Source organism: Ovis aries, chromosome 13 (genome assembly GCF_016772045.2).
Source record: "Ovis aries strain OAR_USU_Benz2616 breed Rambouillet chromosome 13, ARS-UI_Ramb_v3.0, whole genome shotgun sequence".
Classification (NCBI taxonomy): Eukaryota; Metazoa; Chordata; class Mammalia; order Artiodactyla; family Bovidae; genus Ovis; species Ovis aries.
The window spans coordinates 61,769,297-61,781,502 of NC_056066.1; the positions used below are offsets into that span (position 1 = coordinate 61,769,297).

Here is a 12,206-nt window from a genome sequence, read left to right on the forward strand (position 1 = left end):
AATCTGCCTGCAACGTGGGAGATCTGGGTTCAATCCCTGGGTTGGGAAGATCCTTGGAGAGGGCATGGCAACCCACTCCAGTATTCTTGCCTGGAGAATTCCATGGACAGAGGAGCCTGGCGGGCTACAGTCCATGGGGTCGCAAAGAGTCTGACACGACTGAGCAACTTTCACTTCACTTTAGGTGACACACCAAGCATTGGCCCCTCCAGAAAGTATAGGTAAAGTCACAGACAAAAGAAAGACTGTCTGGGCTTGGGGAGGGGGTGACTCATCTGAGGAAATAAGGCCACAGACTCCTGGAGCCAAGTGGGGGAGTTCAAGGTCAGGTGGGCACAGGGATAACAGCCTGAAGCTCACACTGCGCCATCTGTAACCACCGAACACATGAGGCTCTTTTTTTTTTTTTGGCCTTGCCACGTGGATTGTGGGATTTTAGTTCCTTGACCAGGGATGGAACCCAGGCCTTCATTAGTAAAAGTGCCAAGTCCTAACCAGTGGATCTCCAGGGAATTCCTCTCTTTAACTGTTAATGAACTAAAATGAAAGGAAATGTAGTGTTCTGTTCCTCAGCTGCACCAGCTGTTCCAAGCACTCAGGAGCCACGCAGGCCCAGTGGTTACAGCACCGGTTAGGGCGGATTACAGAGCATTCTTGTCTCCATACGGGACAGCCTGCCCCAGAAGGTCAGCCCTCAGGAAGCAAACGTAGATGGACTAAGCAGTTCAGCCTCTACAGTTGCCAAGTCACTTGCAGAGGGGCTGTCAAGCCCCTCCCCTCAGGAGCCCTGAGAAACCCCACCCTCCTACTCTTGCCCTGCACCCACCTCCTTTGTTCCACTCGAAGGCTCCCATTTCTGAAAATAAAGTGCTTCCAGCAATCCGGGCTTCTCAACATTTAACCTGCAGGCTACAGCCTCCAGTCACGATCTGGCAACAGCTTTAAAATTTTCCACTTTTTAGTCCTTCAGAAGATGACTAATCAAAGTATAAGAAGTTGTCCACCATGGTCCAGGGAGGGCCCTTGAAGTAACACCCTAAACCCAAGCCCCCACCCCCATCCCACTCCAGAGAAACAATCTAAAAGGCTGTTGTCCACTGCAAAATCAACGGAGTCAACAAAGGGAGGAAACCTTTTATCTCCAAAATCAGACTGAGCAAGGAAGCCAAAGGGAAATAAAAAAAAAGGAGAGACCCCAGGAAACCTTGGCCATAAAAGCTCTCCAAGAAGGCTGTTATGTCCAGTCACTCCAATCAACTCTTGGTGAGCTCCTAAGTTTATATCCAGTTCAAATCCAACATTCTGTCTGATGATCCCCAAATACTCTGAGGTGGAGAATACCATTGTAACTTTTAATTTAGCAGGAAATTAAAGATGAGAAAGGTTCAGGTTTGTGGGGAGAGGATTTGGCAAATCCAGAGTTGACAACTTCACTGCTAAGAGCTCACCTACAGCTCTGCCCCTCCATACACTGAGATCTGCGAGGAAAGCTCCTTAGCAGTGGGCAGGAGATGAAAACTCAGAAACAGTACACTGATTCTGGTGTGTCCACACAAGCAGCGGGGCGCCAAGGTGATTTTGTTAAAACTTAAGTCAGACCGTGTCTCCTCTCTGCTCAAAACCTCGAATAGCTCCTGTTCCACTTATTGTAAATCCCGAAGTTCTCACAGTGCCCTGTGGATCTGTCCTTCTGTAGAACCCTCTGCTCTCTCCCTCGCTTACTCCGTTTTTCCCATTATTTACTAGGCAGGTTCCTACCTCCATGCGTTTACCCTTGCAGTTGCTCCTGCAGGAAACACGCTTCCTCAAATCTGCACATGCTCACTCCTCACTTTCCTCAGGAATCTGCTTGAACTGCACCTCCTCTGAAAGGGTCCCTGACCAATCTTTAAGTGTCCTTTTCTGCATGGCAATTTAAAACTACCCAACTTCATGCTACATATTTATTGTCAATTTTCTCACAAAAGTCAGTTTGTTGAGAACAAGGACTTGGTCCGTTTTGCCCACTGCTGTGTCCCAAGTTACTAAAAAAAAAATGCCAGGCACTGTTCGTTGGTTGGCCCTCAACTCATTAAACACATGCTGAATCAAAGAATCCGTACAATGGAATGCTATACAACCTTTAAAAATAAGGTAGCTCCTGACCTGCCTATTTGAAAAACATAATTAAAAGAAAAGAAAAGGTATGAACAGTCTGCTTAGTGTGGTCCCTTTTGCATAAATAAAGAAGGGTATATTATCTATTCTTTAGTTCAGTTCAGTTCAGTCACTCAGTTGTGTCCGACTCTTTGCGACCCCATGAATTGCAGCACGCCAGGCCTCCATCTCCATCACCAACTCCCGGAGTTCACTCAAACTCATGTCCATCGAATCAGTACTGACAGCTTTAATTATATGCTTATCTTATGGCTAAATTGAGAGATGTAAGGTACATTTTTGGTGAACATAACCACAAAACAGAGGATACCTTTGAGGAAAGGGACTGGGTGGGACTTTTTTTCCTTAGTGTCATTTAAAAACATCCTAGCTGCATGTTATTTCTTTTTTAACAGGAAGGCAGTAAAATTGTGAGTCATTTTTGTTTTCTTTCTTGTGCTTCTCTATAATTTAAAAAAAAAAAAAAAGCCCCTCCCTTCCAAGAAAAAAGGTTAAACGTATTGCCCAGGGCCACACAGCAGGCAAGTAACAGAGAAAGTAGCTTATGGGGCAGTTGACCCCCAAATTCAGGCCCTTTCCATTCCAGGTCATTCTGAGATGCTGTCGGGGAGTAACACTAGGTCACAACCGGACAGTGACTGATAGCTGAGGCTACCGAGCTGCAGGGGCCGAAGCAAGCGCTCTGTCCTGATGGCACCTCACTACCTGAGACAGGCAGGAGCCATACTTTAGAAACATACATAGAGGGACTCCCCAGGTGGTCCAGTGGCCAAGACTCACACTCCCAACGCAGCAGCCCTGGATTCAAACCTCGGTCAGGGAACTAGATCCAACGTCTCAACTAAGAGTTTGCATGCTGCAACTACAACCCAGGGCAGCCAAACAGATAAATAAATGTTAAAACAAACAAACAAACATGATCTTAAAAAAAGAGAAATACACATATTTGCATCGTTAGGCCTCAAGCCCTTAGCTTCTTTTTCAGCTTTTTCCTTTGGTGATTCCTCTGTCTTGTAAGCACAAGACAGGGCTGCAGCCTTGACCCCATGTCAGAAAAATCTCAACTCCAGGACTGCAGTCATTAGAACATGTCACTAGGGTAAATCTGAGAATGTCCTTTAAGTACAGATAACCATCTGGGATGGTTTATAAGTCCTTGAGCTCCACTTTTCACTGGAACAGTTGCCTTAGGCAAACCCCCACTGCCATCAAATAGTGTGGGTGACAAAGAAGAGGGTTTCAGGAAACGGCTGGAAAGTTAGCAAACATTATTCTTCTAGCCAAAACCTTCCCAAGCTTATTCAGAGTAGTAAGGAAGTCCAAGGAACAGAACTAAGCCTTGGTGAATCAGATGGGAGAGCATGTGAGCCCCATTCATTCAGTGATTACTGACCCTGAAGGCTCACTAGCTGAACCCACCCCTCCAAGGTTCACGTGCAAACAGAGGTCACAGTCACTGTATACAGATGTCCTGAGACTGCCATGTGCCAGCACTGAGCTGGATGTCAGAATGCATCAAAAACTGAACAGGCAACAGTCTCTATCCTCCTGAGGCTCACAATCTTTTGGGATATAACAATAAACACATATGATACATTATAACAATAACGTAACAAGTAGATAAGTCGTATAGAGAAAGTGTTAGTCCCTCAGTCATGTCCGACTCTTCACGATCCCTCGGTCTATAGCCCACTGGGCTCCTCTGTCCATGGGATTCACCAGGCAAGAATACTGGAGTGGGTTGCCATGCCCGTCTCCAGGGACTCTTCCCAACCCAGGGATCGAGCCCAGGCCTCCTGCATTGCAGTGGATTCTATTATACAGAGTATTATTCCAGGTAGAGGATTACTGAAAAGTGCCACATAGAAAATAGAGCAGGGTAAGGTTGGGAACCCCTAGGGAACTTAGTCCAGCATTTGATTAAATACCATTTGCGATTATTGTTCAATGCTCATTATTCCTTTTTTGGCCCAGCCAGACAGACTCCTTTAAGTGGGGAAAGGGAATTATCGCTTTTTCTTTAAAAAAAAAAAAAAAAAAAAAGACAACAAAAACCACCAAGCAGTGGAGACTTCCCTGGTGACCCAGTGATTAAGAGTCCTCCTGCAATGCAGGGAACATGGGTTTGATCCCTGGTCTGGGAAGATTCCACATGTTGAGGAGCAAATAAGCTTGTGCACCACAAGAAAATCTGTTCGCATGATGAAACTAAGACCTGACGTAGCCAAATAAATAAATGAATAAATAACAACCAACTACTGGGTACCCACAAGGACCAGATATTAAAGTAAAAACCAACTTAAATTATGTCCCTACTGCAAAGTTATCTGTAATCTTTTCTAGGTGACAACTCATAATAATAATGACAATCAATACTAACAGCAACGTAGCTACTACCACTTACTATTGAAACAAGCACTTTACATTTATTATCTTTCTCCATTTTTTTAAAAGAAATTCTTTAAAAATTATTTTTATTTTTTTGGCTGCACTGCATGGCTTGTGGGATCTTAGTTCCCTGACCACAGACTGAACGGAACCCCTGTCCTGAAAGTGCCAAATTTAACCACTGGTTTGCCATCTTTCTCCACTCTTGAAACAATGTATGAGCTACTAGTATTAGCTCCATTTTATTCCTGAAGAAACTGATTCTCAGAGTGGTTACATGACTTGGCTCAAGGTCCCGGAGCTGTGAAGCAAGCATACAAGGGCCGAGGAGGAACCAAATGCTAGGTGGGAGCCTTATCTGGATCTTAATGAGAACACTTACAAACAAAATGGATGAGACAATGGGGAAGTTTGAACTCTGAGTTTGTATTTTAATTTTAGATACGATTATTGCATAGTGGTTTGATAAAGAAGAGACAGTCCTTTATGGTTTAGAGATACATAACTAGGAATTGAATGAAATGATATGATGTCTGAGATTTGTTTAAAAATAATCCAGTTTGGAGAGCAATGAGTTGAAGTAGGCAGGGCACAGGTGAAGCAATCCGGACATGAGTTGACAAAGGGTGAAATCAGGTTTTTTTTTTTTTTTAAGAGAACAATTCTTCGTGGACTTATTTTTATTCATTTATTCTAGTTGTGCTGGGTTTTTGTTGCTGTGAGGGCTTTTCTCTAGTTGCAGTGAGCAGGGGATACCCTTTCTAGTTGCGGTGCTTGGGCTTCTCGTTGCAGTGGCTTCTCTCGCTGCAGAGCATGCGCTCTAGGGGCACATGGCTTCAGTAGTTGTGGCACGTGAGCTCAGCAGTGGCAGTTACCAGGCGCTAAAGCCCAGGCTCAGTAGTGATGGGCACAGGCTTAGCTGCTCCACTGCATGAGGGATCTTCCCAAACCAGGAATCGAACCCATGTCTCCTGCACTGTCAGGTGGATTCTTTACCATTGAGCCACAAGGAAAGCCCTCAGGTGCTTTTAAGAATTACATACTAAATAGTAAAAGAAAAATGTTAAAAAAAAAAAAACCAACAAACCCACAAGCTTTGAGCTAATCAAGGAGGGTGCAGCAATAGCTTTTCATCTATAAAATCTAAAGCAAGTCACTTCCCCTCTCTAGGGCTCTGTTTCTTTATCTCCAAGACAAAGATCAGACTAGATCAGCACTTTACAAAGCTTTTACTTAACCCTCCCTCTGTGCACTCACTCCTGCCCCCAAAAAGAAGAGTTCCAGGGTTAACTGTTTCGCAGATACTGGTTAAGCAGGTTAACCAGTTTACTGCAGGGCTTTTCAGAGACTGAGATATGTTAAGGTGTGTGTGAATCTCCAAGATTCCAAGGCTGGGAGGTGCAGGGACAGAACTTTATGAGCCTGCCTGGCCACTGAAGTCTTTTCTGGACGAAAACACCAATTTGGGGAAGATTGATCTGGAAGGTCTTTGGGGTCCCTTGAACTCCAACAAGCCATACCAGGATGAAGGAAGGAGAAGGCAATGAGGGCACTTTCAGACTAGACAGGGGAAGGCCTTGAAGGCCAAGTTAAGGACTACAGAGTCCATTAGGCAAAGTAAACAGTTGAGAGGAGCAGCAGGGTCCAAGTTGTTCTGTATTCCAGGGCAAACTAGAATCTGGATGGGAGAACAGAAGTGGAGAAGCTGCTGCCATAACAAGGCAGGAAGGGCTGGGAATTTGTTCTGGGATGGCAGCCTTTGGGACTGAAAAAATAATCCCTCATCAGGCCAAGGGATGAAGAAGAGGCCAAGAGACTTACAAGCTACCTCAGATGATTAGCAGATGCTCTGGAAGAAATGCAGAACTCCTGAGCTCTGTAGGAAGGGACAGTCAGATTGCATAAGAACAACAAAAAAGAATAAAACAAACAGAAATTGTTGAGAGCTACTGAGGAGTTCGGCAAACCTGAGACTTCAACTCTAGAACTTGAAAAGCTTGAAAAGCTTTGGGGCATGACATCACCAACTGGAAGGACATGAGTTTGAGCAAGCTCCAGGAGTTGGTGATGGACAAGGAGGTCTGGTGTGCTACAGTTCATGGGGTTTCAAAGAGTTGGACATGTCTGCCTGAATGAACTGAACTGAACTGAATTAAACAATCAAGAGAATTCATATCCTCTCCATTGAGGGAAGGGATGTTTTATTTGATGCTTTGACATCGAGGCACATAAGAGAAACTAACTGAACTATCAATAAACAATGTAGGGCTTTCCTGGTGGCTCAGTGGTGAAGAGTTTGCCTGTCAGTGCAGGAGACACCAGTTTCATCCCTGGTCCGGGAAGATCCCACATGCTGTGGAGCAACTAAGCCCGTGAGCCACAACTATTAAGCCTGTGCTCTAGAGCCGGGAACCATAGCTACTTAGCCTGGGTGCTGAAACTCCTGAAGCCTGTGCACCTAGAGCCTGTGCTCCACAACCGCAGAAGCCACGACAATGAGAAACCCATATGCCGCAACTAGAGGGGAGCCCCTGCTCACCCCAACTAGAGAAAGCTTATACAGCAACGAAGATCCAGCACAGCCAAAAATAAATAAATCAGCAATGTAAAGTTCCGCAGGCATGGTATTAAGTGCTTTATGGATACTAACTCATTTATTCCTTAAGCCATCACCATAAACTGTTCTTACTACTCTGTTTTTCAGATAGAAACTGAGGCCCCAAGAGGCTGATTTGTCCAAGGGCAAATAGCTACCTAAAGTGATATGCCCAAGACTCAAATCCAAGTGAGCTTGCAAAGCCGGTCCCTGGAACTCAGCACACCTCAGCGTTCTCTGGACCTACAGAAAACGGTCTGCTATAAACACTGTTCATCAATCCTGCTTGAAGAATATACACCCAACATCCCCTGGGAGGGTCACAGGCTCTCCCAAGTTCAGCTCAAGTCACCCAGCATGAATCAAAAGCTCTTGTTCTATGTCATCATTTTACTTGTAACTGTGGCTTAGGAAAGTAGTACAGACCCGCCCATGACTTCAAGGCGACCCGCCCATGACTTCAAGGAACTATCTGTTAGGACCACGAGATGGATACATACAAAACAGCATGATCAACAGAAGACTAAATGATTATGCTCCAAAAAGGGCTGCAGATAAAAGAATCCATCTCAGTTGCGGAGTGGAAGGGGAGGTCACCATGGATTGAGATGGTTTGGGAAGACTTTCTGCAAAGGTAGTACTGGGGCTGGAGCACAGGACTAAGCAGAATTAAGGCAGTCTGGCAGGACTAAGTCGGGGCAGGGAGCAGAGATGATAAAGACTGGAAAGAATGGAGGCAGGGACAAAAGACAGAGGTCTCCTGAAAAATCAGTGCCCACAATAGCTCACAGGTTTCCTCATTCCCACAGGTGTAGGCTGGACAATGAGAATAAAGAGGATAAAAACTCCTGGTTCTATAAGCTGGACACCTGTCCTACAGAAATGCTCACACACACTAAATACACAGATTTCCTAAGGATGTTCACTGTGGTACGGTACACTTTCTAAGAGTGAAGGATCAGAACTAAAATGTCCAGCAACAGGAAATGGATTAAGTAAAAGAAGATTAATTCAGTTCAAAGTCCACTGCAGTCACCAGTAGAATGAAGTTGATGTGGGGAAATCTTCACGATGTATAGGTATAGAAAAATGCAAGCCGCAGAGCAATTCTGTGGTTTATCACCACTGATGAAAAACAAAACTATATGAATGTATATGGCTCTGTCTGTCGGTGTACATAAACATAGAAAAGGATACATGCCAAAATTATACCATGATTATTTCTAGAGACAAGAGTCAGATGAGAGTAAAAAGGAAATTTCTCTTTTGACTGTCCAGAGCTCTGCAGTTTTAAGTTTGCAATGAAAATTAATTCTTGTGTTAAGTGAAAGTGAAAGTCGCTCAGTTGTGTCTGACTCTTTGTGACTTTCTGTCCATGGAATTCTCCAGGCCAGAATACTGGAGGGAGCAGCCTTTCCCTCCTCCCGGGGATCTTCCCAACCTAGGGATCAAACCTAGGTCTCCAACATTGCAGGCGGATTCTTTACCATCTGAGTCACCAGGGAAGACTGCAATTCTCATCCAGCCTTGTGGTTCTGATGCTTTTAACCCGCCATGAGAGCAAAGAAGGCAAGAATCTCACAAAAAGAGGATCATTAAATTCCACAGCTGGAAACCTCAGGGATCTTCTGATTCACAACCCTAACCCTCAGGAGCACAAGACAGGGCAAAGAAAAGGATCTGCATGAAGAATATATCAGAAGGTACAAACAATCAAGTTCCCAACTTTTAATGTACCATTAGGCTGAGATACTGGGAAGATCAGCTTTTTACTAATTTTTAAAATATGCAAACTGGGGATGCTGTTTACCTCCTCTCAGCCCAGTCAACATTTATTCATTCTTTAAGCCTGGGCTCAAATGTCACCTCTCTTTAAATAAAATTAACTTTTAATTAAATTGCCAAATTAATTCTAGCAACTTTTAAGATAATATTTAGCTAAAAATAAACAAGTAAAATAACCTGCTGTCTTATCACCCAGACAGAACCACAGTTAACTTTTTTAACACAAAAACAGGACCGTGGCAGACAGAACTAAACAGAATATTGTGAAAGGTTTTCCATGTCATTATATTTTTCTCAACAACATGTTAAAAAATTAATATTAATACATGACATGAAAAATAAGAACCTTTTGCGGAGAAACTGTGCTAAGTGTTTTATTTCAGTTCAGTTCAGTTGCTCAGTCGTGTCCGACTCTTTGCAACCCCATGGACTGCAGCATGCCAGGCTTCCCTGTCCATCACCAACTCCTGGAGCTTGCCCAAACTCAGGTCTATTGAGTCGATGGACATTTACTTATTAATAATTTATTCAGCATTTTATTTACATTATCTTAATTAATCTTCAAAACCATCCCACGCACACACCAAAAACAAGCTTAGATGGAGTGGAACAACTGCTGGGGGAGGGTTATTACTAGGGATTGAAAGAGACTGGGTACCAAAGCCACACTACTTACCAAGGGTCAGACTGGGATTCACACCCCATTCCTACTAACTCAGACTGAAGTCTTGATCACTACCATGCGTACGTGCTAAGTTGCTTCAGTCATGTCCAACTCTTTGTGACCCTATGGACTACAGCCCACCAGGCTCCTCTGTCCATGGGATTCTCCAGGCAGGAAGACTGGAGTGGGCTGCTGTGTCCTTCAGAGGATCTTCCCGACCCAGGGATTAAACCCACATCTCTTACATCTCCTGCACTGACTGGCAGGTTCTTTACTACAAGCACCACCACCATACTCCTCTGCAAAACTGGACCACAGCACATCACACCAATTTTCAACAGCTGGGTAACTGGATTGCTTCTAATTTTTCTGTGATAAACAGTGCTATGACAGATAACCCTGCAGCTCAAACTTTGTGATCACCTCCCTCCTGGCTAGAATCTTTCCCTGACTGCTCTAAAGCAAACCCCACTTCTCAAACTATCTTCATCAAAAGACCTACTTAAAAAATTTTCAATCTACCATGGACTGATATTTTTGTACAATACAATGAAAATTAATTCCTAGAAATATGAAATGAAAAAATGCTTACAAAATATAAGCCCCAAATAACTCTTAGTGAAATGTGAATACACATCACAGAGTAAAGTGTTAAATCAGTGTAAACTTCCTGCTTTTGATAACTGCACTACAGTTATGAGAGAAAATGTTCTTGTTCTTAGTACTTGTTCTTGTTCTTGTACTAAGTACTAATAGTACTAAGTCTTAGCAAGGATAAGGGTGAGGATAAGTGAGCTAAAGAGTCATCCAATAACTGGATCAAAAAAATTTTTTAAACTCAGATAAATTTCTATGCTATGATTACCCTAATAAATCATTAAAAAACTGCGAGACTCTCATTAGTTCAGGTTTTTCCTGAGCTGCATTTAACTTTATTTTTGTTTAGCAGGCATGCTACCCTGCTAGAAAAAATTATGTATCCGAAACTTGCCGCAAAACATGTACTGATTAATGTTTACAATCTAGGGGAAAAAAAAAAGCTCCTAATGGTTACAATGGTCAATTATATGTTACATATATTCTACCACATTAAAAAAAAAAATGCAAGTCCCATTTTTTAAAATTAGTAGATTCAAGAAACTTCGTCAAGGGACTGCCCCTGATGGTTCAGTGGTTAAGAATCTGCCTTGCAATGCAGGGGACGAGGGTTCCGTCCTCTGTCGGGGAACTGAGGTCCCAGGTGCCACATAGCAACTAAGCCCGTGCACCACAGCTAGTGAGTCTGTGCCAAAACGAAGATTCTGCGTGCCGCAACTCAGACCCAAGACAGCCAAATAAATAAATAAAAATAAATAGATATTTTAAAAAGAGAGAAACTTTGTCAAGTTGCTATAAAAGTTTATAAACCCTTACTCTCAATCTTGCACCTACCACGTGGAGGAAAGGTAAGTCTGGGGACCAGAATGGGGATGCAGACTGCAATTATGCTCTCCCACGGCTGTCTGTTTACCTGGCTTCCCTGCCTAGACTGCAGTCCCGCCCATGTCTGGTTCCCTACCAAACGCTCTGGCTCAGTGCCTAGAGCATGCCTGCCAACTCCGTGGATTGAGGGAATGTTCAAACAATGTCTCTGGCCTCGGCTGCTGGGAGGGGCTACTCACCATTTGGAACCAGGAGGAGGCTCTTCACGATGCTTCTCAGGGGGCCAAGACTGATCTGGTTGGTGGTGGCAAATTCGGAGAGCTGAGCCAGAAACCTTTCCACCTGCAGACGGGGGACAGCACAAAGCAGGCCTTCACCTCAAGCACCTCAGGACCGCAGACCCACCCTCGGGAACTCTCCTTATCACAAGATACTTTACCTCTTTTGGCTCAGTTAGGAAGTGGAAGAGCACTTCGGTCAGGGCTGAGAATTGCTGTGAAGAGAAGAACACAGAACATCAGAAAAGTCTACTCCTGGATCAGGGTTCCCCAGTTCCATCCAGCTACAGCCCCTTAAGAGAGAAGAGGGGGCTTCCATGGTGGCTCAGTGGAAAAGAGTCTGCCTGAAAATGATCCTTGAACTGAGAGGATCCCACATGCCGTGGAGCAGCCAGGCCCGTCCACTGCAACTGCCGAGCCTGTGCTCTAGAGTCCAGGAGCCAAAACTACCGAGCCCGCGTGCTGCCTCCACTGAAGCCCTCTCAAGAGCAAGAGAAGCCACTGTAACGAGAAGCCTGCAGACTGCAACTACAGAAAGCAGACACTGTTCATCACAACTAGAGAAAGGCCTGCTTGGCAGCAAGACTCAGCAAAGCCAAATAAAAAAGAGGGAAGTGAAGAGAACATAGATGTTGATATCAGTTTTGATTATCTTAGAGCTACAAACATTTGTAATTTGAAAAGATATAAGCACAGTAATATTCACTGCAGCACTACGCACAATAGCTGAGATACTGAAGCAACCTAGGTGTCTATCAACGGGTGAGTGGATAAAGATATGCTCCATACATACAATGGAATATCTCTCAGCCATGAAAAGAATGAAATCTTGCCATTGGCAGCAACGTGGATGGATCTAGAGGGTATTATGCTAAGTGAAGTAAGCCAGAGAAAGACAAATGCCATATGATCTCAT

At 44.1% G+C, this 12,206-nt stretch overlaps 1 protein-coding gene across 10 annotated transcripts in view; it reads right to left on the reverse strand.

Moving 5' to 3' along the window:
• Positions 1–12,206, reverse strand: part of COMMD7 (COMM domain containing 7) — a 74,579-nt gene that overhangs the window by 53,534 nt on the left and 8,839 nt on the right. For all 10 annotated transcript variants that reach the window (XM_060397702.1, XM_060397696.1, XM_015099830.3 and 7 more), the window contains exons 2-3: positions 11,452–11,505; positions 11,252–11,354 (exon numbers count right to left, since the gene is read on the reverse strand). In XM_060397702.1, coding sequence (XP_060253685.1) covers positions 11,252–11,354; positions 11,452–11,505 — 157 coding nt within the window. The remainder of the gene's footprint in view (positions 1–11,251; positions 11,355–11,451; positions 11,506–12,206) is intronic.